Source organism: Odocoileus virginianus, chromosome 16 (assembly GCF_023699985.2).
Source record: "Odocoileus virginianus isolate 20LAN1187 ecotype Illinois chromosome 16, Ovbor_1.2, whole genome shotgun sequence".
In the NCBI taxonomy this organism is placed as follows: domain Eukaryota; kingdom Metazoa; phylum Chordata; class Mammalia; order Artiodactyla; family Cervidae; genus Odocoileus; species Odocoileus virginianus.
The window spans coordinates 33,150,068-33,177,426 of NC_069689.1; the positions used below are offsets into that span (position 1 = coordinate 33,150,068).

Below are 27,359 nucleotides of genomic sequence, written 5' to 3' on the forward strand. Positions count from 1 at the left end.
TCACCAAAGAGTGACATTTACCTGAAGCTATGTAAGGGGAAGGGTATAAATGGGCTCAACCCTTTGATGAAGGGCAGAAGAAAGACAATTAGTACCATGACAACTTTCACAGGGCATTTCAGAAGGCATAAATACTCACAGCTGTATTCTACTTGGCATTTTTCAAAATATTTTCACATTATCATCTCATTTAATCCTTCTCATTATGATATTAATTTACAGAAAGAGAGAAAGGTTCAGAGACATGAGGGAACTTACCTAAGGTCACACTTAGAAAGTAGCATTCTAGGTAATGAAACCCCAGGCTAATACTGATTAATGCTTTGCTTTTCATGCAGAGACCTTATGAGAATCTAGTAAAGCTCTTGTTCAATTTCCCAGAAAAATGCACATTCACACATTCTGGATATAACTTCAGGGGATTCTCAAATCCAGGTTAAAATCCTCCGTATTATGGCTGCCACTGTGCACACCAGTGGAACCACCCCTCTTCTCTAGATCTCTGTAATATGAAAAGGAGGTGAACTGAAAGCCAGCCTAAATATACACAATAGACAGACACTGAAGCAAGTTTGCAATTAATTGAGAAGGGAAGAAGATACTCCCTTGGGAAGAAGATGCAAGCCTACAGTTTCAGAGCTGAGTATGGAAATATCTTCGGGTACTATCTTGGACAAATTCCTTACTGCGAATGAATTTCTACTTCTTCATTTGAAAAATGGGGATTATCATACATACCTCACAAATGTGTTATGAGAATAAAATTAAGAGAATATATTATATTTTATTCACTCAAATGCTGTACTCACTTCTTAGAAGGAATTGAAGAAAGCATAGCTATTAGTAGAGGACTCAGAAGGTGACTAGAGAAGGAAATGGCAATTCACTCCAGTATGCTTGCCTGGAAAATCCCATGCACAGAGGAGCCTGGCGGGCTACAGTCCATGGGTTGGCAAGAGTCGGACACGACTGAGCGACTAAACCACCAGAAGGTGACACAATGAAAAGAGGACAACATTTGGAAGGAAAAGAATTGTTTTTTAATCACCTCTTGGCATCTATCACTTCTGTGACCTTGGGAAAATTATTTAGCTTCTATGAGTCTCAGTTTTCTCAACTGCAAAATGGGGACTATTTATACATTGTATTAAGTTGTTGTGAGCATTGAAAGTATATTGATGCCTAACAGTGTCTAACATACTATAACTGCTATTATTGTTAGAAAGATGGTTAATAATAATGAATGTCTGCAATCTAAGAGTAGGAAATAATAACTTCCATGGAAACAAAATAAATACAAAGCTCCATTTTTAAAATCTCTTTTTATGGACATGTCTGAATCTTAAAAAGCTGCTCAGAAGTCTTCATATGTAAGGTTGACAATGCAGTGCATGAAATTCTCACCAGCTTTAGCAGACTTCACCAGATTAAATCTAGCCTAAACCACAAAGGGGTAGCTTGCTCACATTACCATAAATGTCAGCCAGCAACAGTAAAATAATAGATCTAATTTTACATAAATGTAAATGAGATTTAAAAAGCATGTAACCAAAAAACTCTACAAACACTGTTGTTTAGAGCTTTAAATCATATTACTTTTTGAAGGCTGCTATATATTCTCTGTTATATTACATTCCTTTAACTTTCTGAAATGTTTTTGCTTTTGGAGAATCTCAAAGAAAAAAATAATGGACAGGTGGGAAAATATTTTAAAACCTATATTCATAATTGAAATAAACTACTAGACAATTATCCTTATTGAAAAGGATTCACCACTAAATATCTTTAAATAGGCTGCACTCAGGAGGCATTTAAAAGTGTGTGATTTAAAAAACCCTCAATTTTCATACAACTTTTCATTCACATAAAGTACACTTATGGTAGATGAGATTGCCATGCTTCAGTTGTGAAAGCAATAAAAGGTTATTTTTTTGCTTATCTGAAAGATTTTAAAGAAAAGACTGAAAAGGAAATTTAACATTTATTACTACATAAGAGGCAGAGAAAGGAAAAACAAGGATATATACTACAGTACATTTACTCAGACATCATATCCCAGCAACTCAATCACCTGTACCATAACTGTCGACCCTTAAGAAAGAGAAAGGAGCTCTGGGTCCTGAGAGAGATAGTTCAAAATGAATCTATTTGACCAATCTCAGACTCCTGGTTGTCAGCTTTGCCCTTGTTGTATTCACAGTTCTAACAAAGCCTGACTCCTTTGTCTTTCAGTTCATATAGGATTAGAGGAAGCAAACTAGAATGAAAGGTGGGATAGTTATGGGTGGACAAAATAACGGTACTGTGCATCATGAGAAATGCTGGGCTGGAAAAAGCACAAGCTGGAATCAAGATTGCTGGGAGAAATATCAATAACCTCAGATATGCAGATGACACCACCATTATGGCAAAAAGTGAAGAAGAACTAAAGAGCCTCTTGATGAAAGTGAAAAAGGAGACTGAAAAAGTTTGCTTAAAGCTCAACATTCAGAAAACTAAGATCATGGCATCTGGTCCCATCACTTCATGGCAAATAGATGGGGAAACAGTGGAAATGGTGGCTGACTTTATTTTTCTGGGCTCGAAAATCACTGCAGATGGTCACTGCAGCCATGAAATTAAAAGAAGCTTACTCCTTGGAAGGAAAGTTATGACTAACCTAGACAGCATATTAAAAAGCAGAGACATTACTTTGTCAACAAAGGTCTGTCTAGGCAAGGCTATGGTTTTTCCAGTGGTCATGTATGGATGTCAGAGTTGGACTATAAAGAAAGCTGAGCGCATAATTGATGCTTTTGAACTGCGGTGTTGGAGAAGACTCTTGAGAGTCCCTTGGACTGTAAGGACATTTAACTAGTCCATTCTAAAGGAAATCAGTCCTGAGTGTTCATTGGAAGGACTGATGATGAAGCTGAAACTCCAATCCTTTGACCACCTTATGCAAAGAGCTGACTCACTGGAAAACACCCTGATGCTGGGAGGGATTGGGGGCAGGAGGAGAAGGGAACGACAGAGGAAGAGATGGTTGACGGCATCACCGACTCAATGGACATGGGTTTGGGTGGACTTTGGGACTTGGTGATGGACAGGGAAGCCTGGCGTGCTGTGGTTCATTGGGTCGTAAACAGCTGGACACGCCTGAGTGACTGAACTGAACTGTTTGATAAAGCTATACTTATTTGGTAAGGGAAAAAAAGAGAGACGCTAAGAGGACTGATTGAGGCTGTTTGGCAAAGGAGCATAAGAATTACATTAAAACTGATGCACCAGATGATGGCTTACTTTCTGACATAAACAGCAACTGCTACTTAGGAAAGAAGAGATACATATGACTTTATTACATATTATTATATATATTAAATATATAATAAAATTATTATATATAATAAAATCATACATATATTATTTTATTTATATTTTAAAAAGAGTAAAATAAAAGAGCCATGACAAACCTAGACAGCATATTAAAAAGCAGAGGCATCACTTTGCTGACAAAGATCCATATAGTCAAAGCTATGGGTTTTTCCAGTAATTATGTAAGGATGTGCGAGTTGGACCTTAGAGCACCAAAGAATTAATACTTTTGAATTGTGGTGTTGGAGAAGACTCTTGCAAGCCCCTTGAACTGCAGGGAGATCAAACCAGTCAATCCTAAAGGAAATCAACCTTGATTATTCACTGGAAGGACTGATGCTGAAACTCATACTTTGGCCACCTGATGCAAAGAGCCGACTCACTGGAAGAGACTCTAATGATTGAAAGATTGAAGGCAAAAGGAGAAGAGGGTGGCAGAGTATGAGGTGGTTAGACAGCATTACTGACTTGGTGACATGAATTTCAACAAACTCTGAGAGATAGTGAAGGACAGGGAAGCCTGGTGTACTGCAGTTCAAGGGATCACGAAGAGTTGGTCACAACTCAGTGACTGAACAACAACAAAAGAGTTTACACTTACAGGCAGTAAGCTTCAGCAGTCTTTGAAAACTCTATCTGTATCCCAAATCATATTAGATAATGAAACACTATTAATTTTCTCACCTCACCTCCTCAATCACATTTATTAAAATAAATGCAGTGGAAATTCCATCTCTAAATGTTTATACAGTTTCCCTACATCCAACACAGTTTTTTCTTGTATTTGGTTTCCTTCTCTCAACAATCAGCTGAACTTCTAACACTGAAATAAAATAACTTCAGGCAGTTAGATAGTGCTAGCTAGCAAGAAAAGAACTCTACAAATTCGCACTGTTCATGCTCATCGTGAGAAAACTGGTTGGATGATGATTCTTTGTAGTTGAGCCTGTTCAGTTGATAATTCAGAATCAGCACTAGTATGTCTACCTTAAAGAAACTTAAAGAAGCTTTGAATAAGTTAACTAATCTTTGGTTAATACATGCATTCCAAATAGACAAACTTGATCTCCCCAACCTTCTTTCTATATATCAAAAAGTATATATCCTAAAAGAAATTAAAATACATATTTATAAATATAACTAATATTTATAAATATGACTTACCTCATCACTTTCAGGCTGTGAAAACACAATTGGCTGGCCTGTATCTGAGGCTTCCCTTATGTTAAGATGTAGGGGGATGTCTCCTAAAAGAGTCCACCAGATAACCATTAGTACTACAAAAGATTATACAGGCATTTGAAATTTTACTCTTTGAACTGCAGAAACAAATTGATTCAAATCAACCTGAGTTATGACTATCCTCAAATTGCTAAATTTCTGAAAAACAGATTTCAAATGAAACTTAAGGACAAAATATTCCATTTGAGGGTAATACCATGATTATATTTGAAAGCAGTGTGGCAGTCAATCAAGGAATAAGATCTCTGATTTATTCTTTGCTGGAGGTCTTCCAGCAAAAATGACCTAGAAGATATTTGTCAATTTTTCTCCAATAACTGATATAGGTATATCTTGCCACAAAATAAGAGGAAAATGAAAAGGAAAGATGAAGAGGCAACGTAGTTTTTAAAAAGCACAACAAAATAATCTTCTTGATAGTGGCAGATGGGTGAGCAGAGAACTGTTAAAAAGCAGGACAGACTTGTTAGTTCAACTATCTGCCTCTTTACCAGATAGAATTATTTTTCTTTTATTACATATCAATCGATACAGCACTATACATAACTTGTGAACTTGATGAGCTCTCAGGAAATAATAAGAACCTCCAATATACAGACTTGTATATGTGTGTCTTTCCTGAGGATACATTAGGTAGTAGAATTCAGAGGAAAAATGCTCTGATCCATCATCCAATGGATTCTTTCTACAACACCATCACAAATAAAGCTGAGATTTAAAATGCAGTAAATGGAGTAGAAGAGTTGACTTTCATGATGCTCAGCATTCTTAGAACCACTTCAAGTCCATGCAAAGGTTATTGAAACATGCATGTATGTGTGTTTTACACAAAATATTCATTTAGTACCATGCCATTCAATATAAATAATGCTGAAGAAGAATGTGGTACAAAGTTACAAACCTACCACAATTTATATTATGAAGTACATAGAGCAACAGTTATTTCATGTGCCTCTTATCATCATATTTTGAGATCTTAGCCAACTCTCTTTCCTAAATGTTCAATAGACAAAAATGCATGAATATTTCAGTAGCCATGTAAAGACTAGTTTTTCAGTAAATTGGATGTCTATTCTATAGATCAACTTTAGACTGTAGGAAGCTGTCATGGGGGAAGCAGGGAAAGATATGTTACAGAAAATATTTAGAAACCCCCCCAATTTTTTCTCTTGATTTATGAACTGCCAGTATATAGTAAAGAATCCTGAATGCTTTCATATCTACCACAGTAATAGAAGAAAAAAGTAAAATCATCTCCATTATATAGAACACCTTGTTCACTGTTGTTCAGTGCTTGTCGTGTCTAACTCTTTGAACCCCATGAACTGCAGCACGCCAGGTTTCCCTATCCTTCACTATCTCCCAGAGTTTGTTCAAACGCAAGTCCATTGAGTCGGTGATGCCATCCAACCATCTCATTCTGTCACCCCCTTTTCCTCCTGTCCTCAATCTTCCCCAGCATCAGGGTCTTTTCCAATGAGTCAGCTAGTGACATCACTTCTGCCCTCCGGAGACTCACAGTCCGCAGAAGAGGAGAACAAGATAGAGGAAAACCTTGTTAGGAAGTAGATGGCACAGTGAGAGCTGCAGGGGACTAGCAGCTGAGAAAATTAAAATGCGGTAAAGGTGATGAGAGTTGCCGAGGTTCAGTCTGGCCTTGAAAAGTACTTTTGAAGGGTTAGGGCCAGAGGAAGCACATTTTAGAGACATAAGTTAAAGAGGTTTCTGTGACATGATCTGAGACCTTAATTACTAAGTATAAACTGTCCCTGTAGCTGGACACGGGCTTCCCAGATGGCTGGGTGATAAAGAATCCACCTGCCCAGAGGGACAGGGTGGGGAGGGAGGTAGGGAGGGGGCTTCAGGCCTGGGGGGACACAGGTATACCTGTGGCCGATTCATGTTGATGTGTGGCAAAAACCATCACAATATTGTAAAGTAATTATCCTCCAGTTAAAACAAATTAATTTAAAAAAAAGAAAAAGAATCCACCTCCCAAGTAGGTTCAATCCCTGGGTTGGCAAGATCTCCTGAAGAATGAAATAGCAATCCACTCTAGTATTCTTGCCTGGGAAATCCTATGGACAGAGGAGCCTGGAGGGCTATAGTTCACAGGGTCACAAAGAGTTAGACATGACTGAGACACTAACAAAAACCACCATAAGCTGAATATGCGTAAAATTCTGAAGAGACATTTTAACAAATAATCATTTGAAACACAGCTGCCTAGATGAAAAGAAGAGACAGCAAGAGAGTCAGTAAAGGACAAATAAGAGTCCTGGGAGTGTCACCCAGCCAGAAGGTCACAGGTGTGAGAGCTCTTTCCCTGTTTCAGTTCCTTGTTCCCAATTCCAGCCTCTTCATCATCAGAGCCCCTGTTCCAGTTCATGGGAGAGTCCTCTGGGCCCCACGATCACATTAAAGGCAGCAGATGTGCTCTACGTTAGAACTCTAAATTATTTTTCCTGTAAGAGTTTGAGATACAACAGTCTATAGCACTAGCCGAGTTTCTGTGATCAGTAGTCAGTATTTCTGATATATTTTTAGGGTAACTATACATTTGATTTGCAGGGCTTCCCAGGTGGTGTGAGTAGTAAAGAACCCGCCTGCCAATGTGGGAGACATACGAGATGCAGGTTCGATCCCTGGGTCGGGAAGATCCCCTGGAGGTAGGCATGGCAACCCTCCAGCATTGGCAGCTCCAATACTGGAGTTGCCACTGGCAACATGGCAACTCCAGTATTCTTACCTGGAGAATCCCACAGACAGAGGAGCCTGGCGGGCTACAGTCCATAGGTGGGCTACAGTCCATAGGGGCACAAAGAGTCAGACTCGACTGAGGCGACTCAGCATGCATGCATACATTTGTGAGCTGTTGATTAAAATGTAACTTCCATATATAGATTGTTCCTCTAGGAGACATGTTTCAAATCCTAAATAATTGACTTATAAAATCATACCACCCATTCATAAATTAGGGAATTATAATACTGCCAGCATAATTCAATAATGCCATTATAATTACACATTTACTTTATTATATAAGTGAATGTCAATCTGCTATGTTATTATGCAGATTTGGGAAACTGAACTTCCTAGGTTAGTTAAATGAGAAACAGTTGCAGAATAAAATTAGTATCTTTAATTATAAAAATGTATCAAAATATATCATTAGTATTCACCTGGTACTGTGGTAGCTGCTATAGTACAAATGCATAAAAACAATAATACATTTAACATCAACTTTTAGAAACCTAATTATACTAAAGAATGTTTTTAATTCCTTGATCTCTAAGGAATCTTAATTGTTAACTACCTAAAACAGATAATTCACTCTATGCCTCTATTATTTAGCACCTAACATCTGCCTTTACCCAGAACAGAAACTCATATGCAGAATATCAAAACATGTTCCCTAAAAAGTCCATTAAGTTGGCTTGTGGATTTTTTTAAAAAAATGTTTTATCTAAAATCTGTGTTTTGCTCCTTTAACACATGATTTTACTTCTCCTTCAATTACTAATTAATTCTTCAATTCAGTAACATGAACAGTATAGACAAGGTAAGTTTCAGGTGCCATACTTCATAGATATGGCATAAAAAGATTACAGAAAACAGTAAATATCATTTTTTCTAGAGCAGAGGACTTATACATTTAGAACTGATCAGGAAGGCATTTCTTCACGCTCATCAAGAACTGACACTTCCAAAGACTGCCACAACATATGAAACAGGTATTTCTGTATACATCTGCTCAGCTGGTAAAGAATCTGCCTACAATGCAGGAGACCCTATTTCAATTTTGGGTCGAGGAAATCTGCTGGAGAAGGGATAGGCTATCCATCCACTCCAGTATTCTTGGGCTTCCCTTGTGGCTCAGCTGATAAAGAATCCACCTGCAATGCAGGAGACCTGGGTTCGATCCCTGGGTTGGGAAAATCCCCTGGAGAAGGGAACAGCTACCCGCTCCAGTATTCTGGCCTGGAGAATTCCATGGGCTGTATACAGTCCATGCGGTCGCAAAGAGTCGGACACTGAGCGACTTTCACCTTCACTTTCTGCTTATACTAACAGATGTCTTTCCAACTTAGCAAACAAACTGATGACCATTATTTAAAATGTGGACTTCAAATCAGAGTACTCAAACCACAAAACTTTCTCTGCAAATTCAAGTTATGGGCAGTTTTCATCTATAGCAAGAGTTATAACTGGCAGAACAAACCCCCTATTCAAAATGTGTTCCACTAATGAAGTATCACAAAAAAGCCAAAGAAAGGGTAACACAGAGAAGTGCACTATACTAACTTAATTCAAAACACAAAGCCAAAAGCATTTCGTCATTCTGAGATGATCTTCATCACCATGCTAGTTCCTTTGCACATGAATATCTGGTGGTCTTACCCAGAATATCAAGATCAAGGGTCCGTGCTAGTCTCCTTGCACCATCAGCACCAAAAATATGAGTTTTGTGTTTACATTTTGGACACTGGAAAACACTCATATTTTGTACAAGGCCCAGAACCTAGAATAATAAAGACACATTGAAATCAAAACAAAATTAAACCGAATTTCAATCCATTATTTCAACAAGCTTTTACTGTGTGCCTAATAGGTTTCAGAGATAGTATGATGAATAAGTAATGGTTTCTGCTCTCAAGCAACTCAAGCTAGTGGGAGAGCAAGACAGATGCCATTAACTCGAGTAATGAGATAAGTGCTAAAAAATTATACATGATGGGGATCAAAAATTCTGTTTTGGAAGAATAAGAGGGATCTCTGAGTTTCCCACAGAGAACTGTTTCTTCAGGTTGAGTGTAAGAAGGGGGGTTGAGGCCTACAGCAGAAATTCTAGGCAGAAGAAATGGGTGCAAGCCAAGGCAGCGAATTTTGATTCGCAGGGCCTATTCTGGCTGCAGTCCCGTAAAGGTGACAAGGCAGAAGTTAGTTTGGTAGAAAGGTCGAGGTGGTAAGGTAAGTTGCCAAGAGATGGTAAGGTGTCAAATGCTGTTCATGTATTTGAGGCTTTATTCTTGAAACAGTAGTGATGGCACTGAAGAGGCAGTGATACACAGCCAGATCTGTTTTAGAATTTTACTTTGAGGTCAACATGGAAAAAATAAGCAGGAAGCAACAAAAGACAAGACACGGTTAAGAGGCTAACTGTGAAAAAAAAAAAAAAAGGAGGCCAACTGTGGACAAAGCCTCACATTAGACAACAGCTAACATATGTTGTTGTTGTTTAGTTGCCCAGTCGTGTCCAACTTTTTGTGACCCCATGGAGTGTAGCATGCCAGGCCTTCCTGTCCCTCACCATCTCCCAAAGCTTGCCCAAGTTCATGTCCATTGCATCTGTGATGTCATATAGCCATCTCATCCTCTGACGCCCTCTTCTCCTTCTGCCCTCAATCATTCCCAGCAACATATACTGAGTACTTATTCTAGGTCAGGCCCTGGGATAAGGGCTGTATATGCACTATCTTACTGTCTCTTTACAGAGCTTTATGAGATGGGTTGTTAGCATAATCTTTCTTTTTTTTTTTAAATTAATCAATTTATTTGGCTGAACTGGGTCTTAGTTTTGGCATGTGGGATCTAGTGCCCTGACCAGGGACTGAACCCACGGCCCCTGCACCGGGAGCTCAGAGTCCTAGCCACTGGACCACCAGGGAAGTCCCTAGCATATCCTTTCTATAGGTGAGAAAACTGACACAGTTAGCAGAAGACTGAAACTCAGCTCTTATCAAAATGTTATTTAAAACAAAAATTTAAAGCTATATACAAAGTGTTCATTTCTTTCTGAGTTTCCCCAGCTTCAAAAGAGCTATTTCATAAACATTAGCTGAATAAACAGACAGGCTCTATTTATGATCCTTCTACTCTTACTCTTCTAGAGTAAAAATGGAGAAAACAATTGGCTTACAGGTAACAATGTCCATATCATCCTACCAATCCCACCGATACACTTATCGTTATGGGAGATATCTCTATTAGAACATTTGCATTTTAAATGAAGAATAGCATTGATAGTCCACAATTAAATATATCAACAAGAAGGTGATCAAATGTGTTAGTCTTTCTGAAAAGAGAAACAGGAAAGACTAAAGTTTACTACGACATATGTAAATGAAGACAAATAGTGAGGGATATAAATTTGTAGGTAAGCATTTTCCATGCATTATATGCCCTTTCGCTGATGGAAAGTGTCACAAAAAATAAATCATACCATGTTTTGGTAATTGAGTGCCATCTTCAAAAGCTAAGGAAAACCCAGCTAAATATCACACAGCTTATTTTATTCACTATGTCTACATAATACACTCATTACTTGAGCTGTCTTACTACCATTTACGTTGAATGTATATATCCCCTAACTGTAAGGTTTTCATAAATGTAAATATAAATAAAATGATATACTTTTATAACATAAAATTTTATATAAATAAAATTACATATATTTATAAAAATAATATAAATAAAATTATCACTCAAGAAGAAGAAAGAAAAATGCAACATGAAAATTTAAAGAAGGGTATATTCTAATTCAGAGAGAATGTGAAATGTATTCCTTCTCTGGAGCCTCTTAGGCTCTCCAAGATATAGAGACATAGAGCAAGAGTATATTTGCAGTTTGTCTGTGATTAAATTATTAAATCATTTGCTATGGACTGTATAAATGTCTCAGACATTCCCTATATAGACTACAAGATGTCACAGACATAAAATTGTAATCAAAGTCAGGATTTAATGCTATGCTATTATATGCCAATAACTAGGCTAAACACAAGAAGCGGCCCACAGTAGTGAGCAAAACAGACTTGGAGCTTGCACGCTAACTGGAGAAACAGACTGAATAATTAGTGCAAAAATTGATTTTAAAAACTAGAACAGTTTCTCTAGAAGCAAAGTACAGAGTATTACGAGACTGTAGAAAAGAGAGGACTCTATCTACTATGGAAGTCACAGAGTGGGGAAATGTTTGATACACTGATCCAACAGTTAAAGAGTAAGCAGGTTAAAAACAAGGAAAAGGGAGGAAACACACTCAAAAAAGAAGTAGAAGCATGTCTACTTCAAGGAACTGAAAGACAGTAGGGCTGAGGTATGGAGTGAGTGGTGCGAGATGAGCCTTGAAAGGTAGGGTCTGCAGGCCATGTTAGGTATGTAGGTTGTATGAGTGCAGAGATGCCACTGAGAGTTTAAGCAAGAGAGACTGCTATGCTTATAATTGCAGGAGACTCATTTCTCAAGACCGAAGGCTTTTAAAAATAAAATGGAATAGAAAAACTAAAAGGATTTTTCTTTGTGTGTTTATTTCTTTGAAAAACACAAATCCAGTAGGTGACAGTTTTTAGTGAAAGGCCAAGGAGAAAAGGAAAAGTATACCCATTTGAATGCACAGTTCTAAAGAACAGCAAGGAGAGAGAAGAATGCCTTCCTCAGTGATCAATGCAAAGAAACAGAGGAAAACAATAGGAATGGGAAAGACTAGAGATCTCTTCAAGAAAATCAGAGATACCAAGGGAACTTTTCATGCAAAGATGAGCACAATAAAGGACAGAAATGGTATGAACCTAACAGAAGAAGAAGATATTAAGAAGAGGTGGCAAGAATATACAGAACTATACAAAAAAGATCTTTACGACCCAGATAAACATAATGGTGCGATCACTCACCTAGAGCCAGACATCCTGGAATGTGAAGTCAAGTGGGACTTAGGAAGCATCACTATGAACAAAGCAAGTGGAGGTGATGGAATTCCAGTTGAGCTATTTCAAATCCTAAAAGATGATGCTATGAAAGTGCTGCACTCAATATGCCATCAAATTAGGAAAACTCAGTAGCAACAGGAGGGGAAAAGCTCAGTTTTCATTCCAATCCCAAAGAAAGGCAATGCCAAAGAATGTTCAAACTACCGCACAATTGCACTCATCTCACACGCTAGCAAAGTAATGCTCAAAATTCTCCAAGCTGGGCTTCAACTGTAGGTGAGCTATGAACTTCCAGATGTTCAAGTTGGATTTAGAAAAGGCAGAAGAAGCAGAGATCAAATTGCCAACATCCGTTGGATCAATGAAAAAGCAAGAGAGTTCCAGAAAAACATCTGCTTCTGCTGTCTTGACTATGTCAAAGCCTTTGACTGTGTGGATCACCACAAACTATGGAAAATTCTGAAAGAGATGGGAATATCAGACCACCTGACTTGCCTCATGAGAAATCTGTATGCAGGTCAAGAAGGAACAGTTAGAACTGAACATGCAACAACAGACTGGTTCCAAATTGGAAAAGGAATATGTTAAGGCTGTTTATTGTCACCCTGCTTACTTAACTTATATGCATAGTACATCATGAGAAATGCTGGGCTTGATGAAGCACAAGCTGGAATCAAGATTGCCAGAAGAAATATCAATAACCTCAGATATGCAGATGATACCACCCTTATGGCAGAAAGTGAAGAAGAACTAAAGAGTTTCTTGATGATAGTAAAAGAGGAGAGTGAAAAAGTTGGCTTAAAGCTCAACATTCAGAAAACTAAGATCATGGCATCTGATCCCATCACTTCATGGCAAATAGATGGGGAAACTGTGGAAATAGTGACAGACTTTATTTGGGGGGGCTCCAAAATCACTGCAGATGGTGATTGCAGCCATGAAATTAAAAGACGCTTGCTCTTTGTTAGAAATCTTATGACCAACCTAGACAGCATATTAAAAAGCAGAGATGTTATTTTGCCGACAAAGGTCTGTCTAGTCAAAGCCATAGTTTTTCCAGTAGTCATGTATGGATGTGAGAGGTGGACTATAAAGAAAGCTGAGCCCCAAAGAATTGATGCTTTCGAACTGTGGTGTTGGAGACTGCAAGGAGATCCAACCAGTCCATCCTAAAGGACATCAGTCCTGAATATTCATTGGAAGGACGGATGCTGAAGCTGAAACTCCAATACTTTGGCCACCTGATGCAAAGAACTGACTCATTTGAAAAGACCCTGATACTGGCAAAGACTGAAGGCGGGAGGAGAAGGGCATGACAGAGGATGAGATGGTTGGATGGCATCACCGAATCAATGGACATGAGTTTGAGTAAACTCTGGGAGTTGGTGATGGACAGGGAGGCCTGGTGAGGTGCAGTTCATGGGGTCACAAAGAGTCGAACACGACTGAGTGACTGAACTGATCTGAAAATACTCTAGTTTTTCCCCTGCACAGTTCTTTTCTGCACTGGATTCTTCTCCTAGGCACAAAGTTAGCATTTTTCTTCTTTGAATTAGGTGAGGACATGTATCTTGTTCTGGCAATGAAATGTGAGTTGAAGTGACATGTGTCACATCTAGGCAGAGGCTTTAACTGCTAATTCCCCATTATGTTTCCCTCTCTCCCTGGGACAAGCAAGCTTCCAGAAAGCGGCTGCTCAATCCATCTGGGTGCCAGAGTAAGAACAATGCAGACGAGTGTTAAAGCCAAACTGTAATGGTCGTGTAGCATGAGAAAAATAAACTCATGTTGTTTTAAGCCACTGAAATTTGAGGGTTGTTAGTACACATAATCCAGCCCATATTGGCTGACAGAAAGGTGTAGGAAGAAAGGACTAGAATTTTTATTTTTTCCTTATGATTTCCTTTTTAATCCCAACTTTTCTGTGTGTTACAATGGAAATAACATTAATAAATGTGTACTACATATAGATACATATAATTTATAATATTGCCTATATATAGTATACCTTATAGAATCTATATATAGGTACATATAACATATATTTATATAACTTATATCTCTACATAGTATACTTAATAGAATCTACCTCTATATATGTGTATATATATAACTATATATACTTTAAAACATCACTTATTCATAAGGATGTACCATCAAAACAATTTAGAGATAACCTTTTATATGTTTGAAATTAAGAGATTGTGATACCTAAGCTTGGCTCTGTTACTGATATTCTTCTTCTAGTTAAAGGACAAATGCCTAATACTGCTTCCTAAGTTATTTTGAACAAAGTAATTCCTCTTAGCTCTAGAATTTCCTCAATTAAAAACTTCTCACACAAATACGACATTTCTTTAAGAAAAAATGCTGTATAGTAATGGAACAGGACAGCCCAGAACAGACTCATAAATGAAAGTCACTAATTTGTAATGGAGATCACACAGTGCTGCAATGTTAATTGGACATCCATATAGAAGATAAGAAATTTTAACCCTCTATCTCACACCATGCACAAAAAGTAATTCCAGATGGACTGTAGAGCTAATATGAAAGATAAAACAATAACATATTTGGAAGAAGACAGCAGAATATACTTAAAATCTTGGATGCAGGGAAAGATTTTTTTAGCAGGACACAAAGAAGCACTAAACATAAATGAAAATTTTTTGCTAAACTGGACTACATTAAGATTAATAACTTATCAGAAGACATAATTAAGAGTAAAAAAGGGCACCTATAGAGCAAGAGATAGCAGCTATAATATACATATATAACAAAGGACTTTTATCTAGAATATATAAAGAACTCCTGCAAATCAATAAGAAATAAGGCAATACAACAGAGAAATGAGCAAGACTTAAAAGGCACTTCATAAAAAAAGATAATCAAAGACAAACAAACACAAGGAAAAGTATTCAATTTTAATTATCATCAGGGAAATGCAAATTAGAATCACAATGAAATACCATGCATTTATGCTTAAGACCTGATTAGAACAGAAAAAGGTCCTATGACTACAACAACCCCCTTGCCTACAGAAAGTTAAAAACCCAAATATCAAATGTTGGTGATGACATACAACAACTAAAACCCATAGCTTCAGCTGAGTGTAAAGTGGTACACCATTTTGGAGAACTGGTAGTTACCAACTTAAACTGATGTATGCCTATACTGTGGCACAGTATTTCCATTCTGTTATATGTTAAAAAGAGTGAACATAACAGTCACCAAAAGACATGCATAAAAGTGTTCATAACTAATTATCCAAAAATGAAAAACTACCTAAATGTCCATTAACAGTAAAATGGACAGATAAATTGTGGTATATTCATATAATGGAAAGGGCTTCCCTGGTGGCTAAGATGATACAGAATCTGCCTGCAATGTGGGAGACCCAGGTTCAATCCCTGGGTAGGGAATATCCCCTGGAGAAGGAAATGGCAACCCACTCTAGTATTCTTGCCTGGGAAATCCCATGGACAGAGGAGCCTGGCAGACTACAGTCCACGGGGTCACAAAGAGTCGGACACAACTGAGTGACTAACATACAATGGAATGCTACACAGCAATGAGAAAGAAAGAACTTTAGCTACAGTCCACAGTATAAGTGAATCTCTCAAACATAATTTGAAGCAAAAGAAGCCACACAAAAGTATATACTTATTATTCCATTTATATAAAGTTCAAAGACACGTAAAACTAACCAATGGTGTTATAATTTGGATTCTGCTTTGGGGGCAGTGATCAGGAGGTGGCTCAAAGCAGAAGCTTCTGGGGTAAGGGTGATGTGTTTCTTGAACACAAACAATGGGTGTGTTCACTCTGCAAAAATGCACTGAGCAATATATATCTACAATACATGCCCTTTTCATATGTATATCAGACATCAACAAAATGCTTGCTTTTAGAAAAAGGTGATCATGTGAAGAGTGGCCAAGAAAGCACTAAGAACAAATATCCAAAATGATGGTTTACCGGGCATCTTGTGAACCTGCACACAAAACCAACCATCTGTTTTAAATAGAAAATATTCCATAAAAAGAGAGGTAGCAGTAAAATTAATACGAGGTCTTCAGGAAGAATAATCCCCTATTCTTTCCACATGACATTCCAAGGAAAGAACTGAAAGAAAAATCTAACCCCAGAGAAGCTCTGAAATGGTGGGGTTTTAGACCCTTGATGTCTCATAAGGTAGCCACTAGTCCACATGTGGCTGCTGGGTGTTTGAAATGCGGCTAGTCTGATTTGAGATGTGCTGTTAAGTATAAAACACACGCTGGAAACCAAAGACTTAGTACAAGTAAAAGAATGTAAAATATGTCAATAATGTTTTAAAGTTTACAAGTTATTCTGTAACCTTTTTTCATTGAAGTATATCATGAATACACACAGAAAGCACACAAATCATAAGTGCATGACTGAATGGACTTATCATAAAGTAGGCCCATGTTACCATGATGCTGTTAATAAAATTATCTAGCCAGCACCCTAGAAGTCTCCCTCTATACTCTCCAAAACAGGTTGCCAAAGGTATACACTAACAGCCTGATTTCTAATACCATAAATTTTGTCTAGTTTTGAGCTTGATATGAATGTAATCATGCAATATATTCCTTTGTGTCTGTATGATGCATCCAGCTAAATCACATACATCTGCAGTTCATTTTCATGGAGTCCTAAGAGTCCATGATGACTATATCACAGTTATTCATTTTCTCGTTGGATCATCTGTGCTGTTTCCAGATTTTGGCTATTATTAAACAATGATTCTACTAATGTTTTAATACATGTTTTTTTGTTTTTTTTTGCTGGATATTAGGTTATGCATATTTAACTTCAGTTAAAAAAAAAAACAACCAGTTTTCCAATAAAGTTCTACCAATTTATACTCCCACCATCAGTGAACCAATTTATATTCTCATACAATACCAGTTCTGTGCCACAGCTTCACCAACATTTGATATCAACAGGCTTCTTTCATTTGGGCAGGTAGAGTAAGTATATTGTAGTATCTCGTTGTGTTGGATTGTTCCAGTGTCAAGCTGTTTGTACTAGGAACTGTATTTCCCAGAATCTCCTTCCTTGTATGGCTCCTGATTAAATTTCACCAAAGGTAAAGTGGCATGACATTTGGAAAGAGTAAGTGTAGCCTCAGACCTTACCCTCTAAAGGCTTCCTGTGGTCAGAGGTGGTGACAGAAACTTACAGAGGTGCAGATGTATTCTAGTCTGTTCTTATTCTTTCTGATGCTATGCCCAGCTCTCCTTTGCACTGTGGTTTTGTGTTGTCAAAATTACTAGTGAAGCTAAGCATACTTTTTACATGATTATTAGTCATTTGTATATTCTGCTCTGTACTGCTCAGGTCTCTTCTCTATTTTTTCCATTGACTATGTGGGTTTTTTCTTACTGAATTGCCAGAGTTCCTAGTATGTTTAAATGGCATCCCGTTTTGTTCGATTCTCAAGTTTTATATTGACTTCATGTTGACAGTATTTTTAATATACTGAGTTAACTATATTTTTAAAAATAACTTCCAACTGACAAGGGATTAATCTCCAAAATATACAAACAGCTCATGCAGCTCAATATAAAAAAAAAAAAACAAACAATTCAATCCAAAAAACGAGCAGAAGATTGAAATAGACATTTCTCCAAAGAAGACATTACAGATGGCCAAAAGCACATGAAGAGATGCTCACAACACTAATTATTAGAGAAATGCAAATCAAAACTACAATGAAGTATCACCTCACATTGGTCAGAATGCTGTCGTTCAGTCACTAAGTCGTGTCCTAATCTTTGCAACCCCACAGACTTTTGCAACCCCATGCACTGCAGCACATCAGAATGGCCACCATCAAAAAATCTACAAATAACAAATGCTGGAGAAGGCATGGAGAAAAAGGAACCCTCCTACACTGTTGGTGGGAAAGTAAACTGGTAAAACCACATGGAAAACAGTATGGAGGGGCCTTTAAAAACTAAAAATAGAACCAGCAATCCCACTCTTAGGCATATCCCCGGAGAAAACCATAACTTGAAAAGATACAAGCACCCCAAAGTTCAATGCAGAGCTATTACAATAGCCAGGACAGGGAAGCAACTTAAATGTCCATCACCAAAGGAACAGATAAAGAAAATGTGGTACATACAGAACAATGGAATATTACTCAGTCATAAAAAAGAACAAAATCGTGCCATGTGCAGCAACATGGATGGACCTAGACATGGTCATACTGAGTGAAGTCAGACACAGAAAAACAAATATCATATGATATTGATTATATGCAGAATAAGTGTAAAAATGAACTTATTTACAAAGCAGAAATAGTCACTGATGTAGAAAAGAAACTTATGGTTACCAGGAGATGGCAAGGGGAGGGAAAAACTGGGAGACAGAGGTTGACATGCACATACCAGCATATATGAAATAGATAACTAATAATTAGGACCTACTGTGTAGAACAGGGAACTCTAAACAGTCTGTAACAGACCATACGGGAAAAGAGTCTTAAAAAAGAGTGCATACAGTACTGTAAAGCAATTATCTTTCAATTAAAAATAAATTTTTTGAGAAAGAGTACATACAGACTTATATGTATGTATGTATCTGTTTAACTGAATCACTTCGCTGTACACCTTAAACTAATGCAACACTGTACATCAACTATACTCTGATAAAAATTTAAAAGATAAATATATAAATAAATTTAACTCCACCTGTTTTTTTTCCCGTTTTTAAAAATATGGCTACTAAAAACTTTAAAATTACATTTGTGGTTTGAATTATATTTCTGTTGGACAATGCTGCTGTTGACCACTAAAGCTGAATGGTAGAACTTCTCTTGATCTCCTATCAAGTGTTATTCTAAGGTCCTAAAGAGCAAAAAAAAAAAACAAACATTTTATCAGGGCCTGTAATTTATGAATATTTTTAAAAACTGAAGAGAAATGAAACATGTCCCTTTAAGACTATTTAGGACAGATAAATGGTCAGGTTTCTCTGCTTTTACTTTAAATTACACCAACTGGGTGTGAAAACACTCATGTGTGGTTATCTCTTTCTGTTCAGAAGTTCACATAACAGTGATACACACACATATTATTTAACTAGAAGAGAGAAAACAAATTACTTCCTAAGATACACAGACTGTGGCTGAACAACTTTTTCAAAAAATGGGATTGGGTGGGAGAACATTTAAAAGAGAGCTTTCAGTATTAAAAAGATTAGAAAACACTGCCCTAGTCATTTAAGAGCAGAGCTCTATAATTAATAATTTTTGAACAGGGGTAGCTAATGCAATAAAACAGAAGATTATAATACCCATATTACAATGCTGTTCATAAAAATTCTTTAAATAGGAAGGAATACATATCCACATGATCACTCCCTCCCCTCACCCCGCAAAAGCTTTATACTGTGTGAATACTTTATATGTTGTTAAGCTGTTTGTGTTTACTGTAGAGCTATTTTGTGTATCCTTTGATCACAGAAACATTAGAAAACAGACGCTTTGCCACAGCTTAATTTACATAAAACCACTGAGACGCAGCTGTGAGCATGCTCAACCATTTTTTAATGTCTCATCAAAGTACAAGATCCTTTTTTCTTTTTACCTCAGCTGGTTTCGCTGAAAGAAAGTAAATGCTACATGCCTGCCTAACATCAGCCACCACAAACCTTTAGCACGCTATTCTTACATGATTCTAATTCATCACTGGCTCAGAAGGGCACTTCTTTTATTAACTTTTAAAAAATTGACTCTCTTGAAATATCAACATTGCCCTGAAATACTGGATTTTTGTGTCTAAATGTATTGAATTAAGCAGACTCAGAAGACTCCAGTTTTAATTTCTTCTTGGCATTTTAAACCTAGACTCAAGTAAGTAACAAGCAAGATTTTCAGGCTACTATATAATCCAATTTCTCAAGGTTACAATCAGGTTAAATTCTTGCCGGCTGGAACCTGTCACAAGGATAAAGAAGTATGATTTAAGAAAAAATGAAGAGGAAAAACTCACCGTTAAACAGAGAATGAGTAATAATAACTGAAATTGATTAGATTCACAAGTGCTTTTCAGTTCTCCATTTAGCCTTGAACTAGGTTTTGGTATATTTTAAAGCATGTGTACAGATATTATAATTTTAAAAAATGAGACTGGCATTCTTGTTTTTTCTTTCAAAATTAGTTTGGCAATAGACACAGCAATGAGTGGGGAAGGCCTGCAATCATTCTTCTCTCAGGGACCAACTACTTCTGGATCCATGAGGTATGACTTAACTTCTCCAAGCCTTGAATTCTAAAATGAGAGGTTGTAAGGATTTCTAAAATCTACCACTATAACAATAACATTCAGAGCTATCCTTCACAATGTCATGAGGTAAGACCTATGCTAAGTATTACACATGTAATCTTATTTAACTGCCACAACAACCTATGAGATGGGTCACAAACCACTTAAGCTAAATTATTTCTTAATCTTCTTAACCCTGTGATATTTGATGATATCCACATTACTAAACCTCAACTCTAGATAATTCACAGAAATAGCAATTAAGAATGCAGAATCTGGTTGGTAGTCACCTCAGTGTTCCTTAAATAGTCGAGTTTTGAGGTCTTTTCACTTGGTCTGTTCTGATGGCTGACTCCCTCCAGTATGAAACAGGATGACTTTATTCTGTCAGCAGGACAACTATGAAATAAGAAGCTGTATGTGTGAAAGTCTGTGGAAAGAGAGAGTCACCTAGAATGTCCCCTCAAACCAGTCAGTGGAGGCCTTCTGCAGGCGGCTCCCAAGAGATCCCCAAATGCCACAGAAACTCCAGGGACTTAGGAAAGAGGGACTCCAAGCACTCAAGATTTCTCTGGCCGTCTTCTTTACCAATGCCTTTATACTTCCTACTGTCTCGAAGACCAGGAAGTTCTACATCCCTGCCAACTACTTCATTGGCTCCTTAGCCATGACTGACCTCTTAGTTTCTATTTTGGTCATGTTCATCAGCATCACATATACAACCACCCACACCTGGAGCTCTGGCCAGCTTCTATTTGGCACCTGGTCATCTTCTGACATCACATGGTACAAGGCCTCCATCCTGGTACTGGGCCATCACTGATACCGTGGAGTACAGTAAACCCCAGGCAGTGGGCCATGCGGCTGCCATGCTTGCCATCATCTGGGCCACTTCCATCCACATCTCCGTCCCACCACTCTTGTGGCAGCAGGCTAAAGCTCACGAAGAAATACCAGCTTGCCTGGTGAGTACTGCTCAGATCTCTTACACTATCTATTCCATCTGTAGGGCCTTCTACATCCTGCCTGTACTCCTCATTATCCTCTAAGGACAAATCTACACGGCCGCCGGGAACCATATCCTGAATCCACTATCGCTTTATGGGAAGTGCTTCACCACAGCCCATCTCATCAGAGACTGTGGGGTCCTTGCTCCGCTTGCTCAATGCCAGCCTTCATGAGGGGCACTCTCATTTGACGGGTTCCCCTCTCATTTTCAACCATGTGAAAATCAGGCTTGTGGACAGTGTTCTGGAGCACAAGAGGATTTCTGCTGCCTGAGACAGGAAAGCCACGAAAAGCCTGGGGAAGCACCCAGGGGCCTTTATCAGCTGCTGGCTGCCCTTCTTTGCTGAATCTTCAGCCCTCCTTATCTGCCAGAGCTCCTGCTGGGCCCACCCAGCCCTTTTGACTTTTTCACTTGGTAAGGCTATCTAAATTCCCTCATAAAACCAGTAATATACACTGTGTTTAACAAAGAGTTTCAGCAAGCATTTCAGAAAATTGTCCATTTCCAGAAAGCCTCTTAGTCGTATTAATATTTGATGCAGTTACTGCTGTTGTCTTCTACAGCCTGTAACCTGATTGAGTGAGTGAAAGTCACTCAGTTGTGTCTGACTCCTTGCGACCCCATGGAGTATACAGCCCATGGAATTCTGCAGGCCAGAATACTGGAGTGGTTAGCCGTTCCCTTCTCCAGGGAATCTTACCAACCCAGGGATCGAACCCAGGTCTCCCACATTGCAGGTGGATTCTTTATCAGCTGAGTCACCAGGAAATGTCTTTTTTATTCTTCCTAAGAGTTGGGTTAATTCCGGTATCTTGGGTTTGGGTTCAATTAATAAAATTCTCAATGTTTTTTTTTAAAAGAATGTAGACTCTGGAAAGCAGATCATTTAGAATAGGATCCCAGAGACCCACTAAACAGATAGGCAGGTGGGGAACTAAGATGGCAGAGGAATAGGACGGGGAGACCACTTTCTCCCCCACAAATTCATTGAAAGATCATTTGAACGCTGAGCAAACTCCACAAAACAACTTCTGATCGCTAGCAGAGGACATCAGACACCCAGAAAAGCAGCCCATTGTCTTCGAAAGGAGGTAGGACAAAATATAAAAGATAAAAAGAGAGACAATAGAGTTAGGGATGGAGATCCATCCCGGGAAGGGAGTCTTAATAGAGGAAGTTTCCAAACACCAGGAAACCCTCTCACTGGCGGGTCTGGGGGAAGTTTTCGAATCTCGGGGGGCAACCTAACTGGGAGGGAAAATAAATAAACAGATAGGCAGCCTTATATGAAATGTTTAATCTCTGTACTACAGTTTCCACGTAAGAAAAATGGGGAAAATAATGTTATTACCTCACAGGGTTATTGTGGAGGTTAGATTAGTTAATTCATGTAAATCACATAGAACAGCATTCCCACTTAAAGCATACATGGACCACTGGAGAAAGACAAAAATGAGCAAACAGCTTCAGTCTCTAAGATAAAACTGTGGCTGAGATGCAGAATGCTATCTACTCAGTCTTACAAAGGTTGTGACTGAAGAAAAGTCATTTTTTGAAAATGGAAAAATTATCCAGTCGTGAAGAAGGAAGCCACATGTGATACATCATGTGCAAACTAATAGAGTTCCTAGAAAGAATTCTAATAGCATCTTCCAAGGCCTTCAAAGCCAATGATGAAAGACTCTCTACATCAAGGGTATTAAACTTTTCAGAGAATCAAGTGAGACAACTTGATGATCATAGAGGAAAAATTATGCTCAAGGATGAAGAGAATAAATGTGTCACTTGCCTCTATCTTCATGTAAGGTTACCTATTTCTAAGTTGCTTTGTAAGGTAGGTAGACTTGAGGTATTAAAATTGAACTTTCAGGGTCCAAAAGACAAACTAGATGGTGAAAAAGCTCCAAGATAGATAGAAAGAACACGTGACTCCTGAAGACATTCAAGGGTGAAGATGTGAAACTCCTGGTCCAAATGGATAACCTACTGCCACGAATGGTGACTGCCAGAAAAAGAATGAACTACAATTTTGATCCTCATCACTCAGGACAACTTATGGGGCCTCTGGTTTAAAAAAAAAAATCGATAAGAATCAATTATTTTAGGCTCTAAGATCATCTAATTTTTCTTAGGAGACAATACAATCATTAACCCTTACAAATAAATACCACAAAGTTCCTTACCACAGTAGGATTCTTAATTCTTTGTTTTAAACCAGCAGAAAAAATAAACCACAGGAAAAGCAAAATTCCAATCTCTCTCTCATAAAATAACTATTTGCAAGGCTGTGATAGTTATATTAATAGAATGGTCAAAATCAATTAAAAGGGGAAAAGAAGTTCAGTACCCAACACTAAGCTTTAATTTACTCGTTGCCAGGTCAACAGCAGCAAAGACAGCTAGCTGCTCGCCAAAACCCACTCTCATCTTTCATACTCAGCATGCAGCTATCCTATGTCTCTCAGGCTCCTTGAGAAATAAGACTGTGGTCACATAACAGAGCTTTAGTTAAGAGAATGGGCACAGAAGTATAGAAGTATGTGTGCCACAACTAGGCCTTGTCCACAAAAATCTCCCATGACGTAAGTCTGTACTGTCTTTCTCTTCTGGCTAGCTCAAATGAGGATGGCCCAAGGGTGACCTTAGAAGTCACCTTTTAAAATGGCAGTGCTCTTTAAGCCTAAAAGACTTTAAGGAATAAAAAACACCATGCTCACCTGTTCACATACTAGTATTGTTATATAAGCAAGAAATAAACTTCTAACTAATGTGCATCATTATAAATTTTGAGGTCTGTCTGTGACAGCAATTAGCTGACATTAAATAATGCAAAGTTTAAGTAATGCAGAATTTCAGGTTCTAAATAACTTTAGAAACTTAATAATGTATGAAGAGAACAATTTAGAGCCAACAAAAATACTCAAGAAATAAAGAGATCACAAAGACCCTATTCATCTAAATTTTAAAAAATTTTTTCTTAACATTCTTATTAGCAAATAAAGAGACCAGTCAGAATACCTTGGCCAATACATTAACACGTATGAATTGTAAATTTATGTTTCATGATATGAATAATAAGCAACATTAATTATATAACATTATGTTGACATCAAGTGTTTAGATTACACCAAGCACTGTACTAAGCCCTCATTTTTTTTCACCTCAATCCTCTGAGGGAAATACTATTATGATTCCTATATTATGAATGAGAAAATTGAAGCACAGATTAAGTAATTCGCTCAGGTCATACTGCTACAACATGACAGATCTGGGATTTGAATCCTAGCATTCACTCTTCTGAGTTCACTTTTCTAAACTACTATGTAAAAATGTCTCTATAAGCTGCACTCTACTGCCTTAACATTATAATACAGTTTCTAAAGTAATTTAACTTGAAACCATACAAGATATACTTAGAAAATATAGCTCTCTGTGTACTTAAAAAAATCTGTGTATAAAAGGCTACAACTATACAGATAAATTAAAAAATGTGGTACAGTGAGGAGAAGGGACAGTCACATATACCATGGGATGTGAATAGTACTAAAAAGGCCAACACCAGTCTCTTCCTTGCCAAACACTTTTAAATCACAACCCTTAGAGAATAGGATAGGGATTTGTCACTGAGAATCTAATCTCTTATTTCTAGTACACCGTAATCCTGAGAGTAAAAAACTAGCTTCTGGTACATTTATGAATGGCGGCATAACTCTCAAAATCCCTTTGATTTCTGACTTTTTTCCTAACCACCCTACCCTATGTAATCAATTGCTAAGCCTGTCTATTCTTCTTTCAAAATGTCAATTATGTTGTTCATTTTCATTGCCATTATTCTAAATTAGACCCTCACTACCTATCACCTACACTAGTGTTTTTGCAACTTACTAAAACAGTCTTATAAGAGAAATATTTGACATCTTGATCTAATACAAAAACACATGTATATGTGTTTATGAATGAGACCATATCCCTATGAAATAACAGTTTCTCTTCCTAAGAGCAATTTACCCTGATACTGTTGAAAAACTTTGGTTACATCTCTCACCGTACTGATTTCCTGACTCATTGGTGGGTCACAACCTGGAGTGTGAATGACTCTGACCATTGCTAATACTTTCTTATTGCCTCCACACTCCTGGCTGCTATTCTACTTATCTCCACAAGATTAATTCCTTTTAAAGTTCCATTCTAATTTTACCTGTTTCCTATCCAGCATTCATTATGAATGCCTCTAAACATTTCAGGAAGAATGTCCAAATTCTTTAAGTTAGTATTTAAGGTTTGACTGAACCTGAACCTAGCTAGCAAAGACACATACAAATATATTACTTCAACTATAGACAAACTGAATAACCCTGAACACTAGTTATTTCCTGATTTTTTTCAGACTGAATTCTGTCCCTTCCCTAGTCTCATGATAAACTAGTAACAATCCTCCTCCGCTCATTCATTCAGTATAAATTTAGTGAGCAGCTATAGGTTCTGGGGGTTTCCCTGGTAGCTCAGGTGGTAAAGAATCTCCCTGCAATGTGGGAGACCTGGGTTCCATCCCTGGGTTGGGAAGATCCCCTGGAAAAGGGAATGGCTACCCACTCCAGGACTCTGGCCTGGAGAATTCCATGGACAGAGGAGCCTGGCAGGCTACAGTCCATGGGGTCGCAGAGAGTCAGACACGACTTAGTGACTTTCATTTTCTTTTCAGTTTCATACGTTGTGGACACAGTAGGAGGTCGGTGGTCCCTGTACTCAGAAAGTTGACAGTATGGTGCTATAATGTGAAAACACTGATGGAATGTGAAAACAGTTACAAAAGGGGAAGCAGGGCATTACTGAATCATACACTAGAAAGAGCTTACCTCGTTAACAGGGTCAGAGCAAATCCACCAAAGAAAAAGCCATTTAATCTAAGCACCAAAGGATAAAAAGCAGCTTACCAAGTGAGAAGTGAGGGTAAGGGTTCTGAGATACAAAAACAGCATGCTGAGGACCATGAGAAGAGAAACTATGGAAATCTCAAAGAAGTGAAAGATGAACAGTTTGCCTGGGGCAGAGAGAATGCCTGTCAGAGCGGCCTTGAGCTGGGAACAGCAGATTGTGGATGGCATTATATCCCAGGTCAAATGTCAGTGTAGGAAGCATATATATGCCTATTACATGCCACAAAAGGAACATCTGAGGATATTTAAGGTGTGTTTCTTGCCCTCTAAGAACTCAGATTCTTCTGTTGGGACTGATAGGTAAACTTGTAGTGGAGTAAGAGCCAAAGTAGATATATGTTCAAGTAGTTCAGAGAAAGAAGTATTAACCTTTTCTGGTAGCTTAGGTAAAGCTTCCTAGAGGATGTCATGCCTGAGCAGGAATTTGAAAAATGAACATGAACTGGCAATGGCTTTTCAGGCCAGGGACCAGCATGTACAAAATTGCAGGAACATTAAAAAAAAAAAAAAAAAAAAAGAATGCCAGACATGACTTTCCCATGAAAACTTTCCTTGATAGCCCAGAGAAGAAAGAGTTCTCATGTCCCTCAGAATTCAGGGCCCCTGCACCACAATGGAGTTAGTCTACAAGATGATAAGGTACTTGAAGAAAAAGGCTTCATTCTCACTTTTTTTTTAAAATCATCAATTGAGTTTACCACAGTACTTTGCTTATAGAAGGCACTCAATGTAAGTAAATATATATTTGTAGAATAAATAAACAGAAGTATTTGTTGAATTAAAATTACTAAGTAACCCTTTATATGTA

At 37.8% G+C, this 27,359-nt stretch overlaps 1 protein-coding gene and 1 pseudogene across 3 annotated transcripts in view; one reads left to right on the top strand and one right to left on the bottom strand.

The window, feature by feature from the left end:
* Nucleotides 1-27,359, bottom strand: part of NUBPL (NUBP iron-sulfur cluster assembly factor, mitochondrial) — a 238,166-nt gene that overhangs the window by 15,449 nt on the left and 195,358 nt on the right. For all 3 annotated transcript variants that reach the window (XR_011491825.1, XM_020870428.2, XM_070478048.1), the window contains 2 exons: nt 8,998-9,118; nt 4,519-4,601 (listed from right to left, as the gene is read on the bottom strand). Coding sequence is in view for 2 of the 3 variants with exons in the window: in XM_020870428.2 (XP_020726087.2) it covers nt 4,519-4,601; nt 8,998-9,118 (204 nt within the window). In the remaining variant the exon portion in view is untranslated. The remainder of the gene's footprint in view (nt 1-4,518; nt 4,602-8,997; nt 9,119-27,359) is intronic.
* LOC110122884 (5-hydroxytryptamine receptor 1D-like) lies at nt 10,495-22,134 on the top strand (annotated as a pseudogene).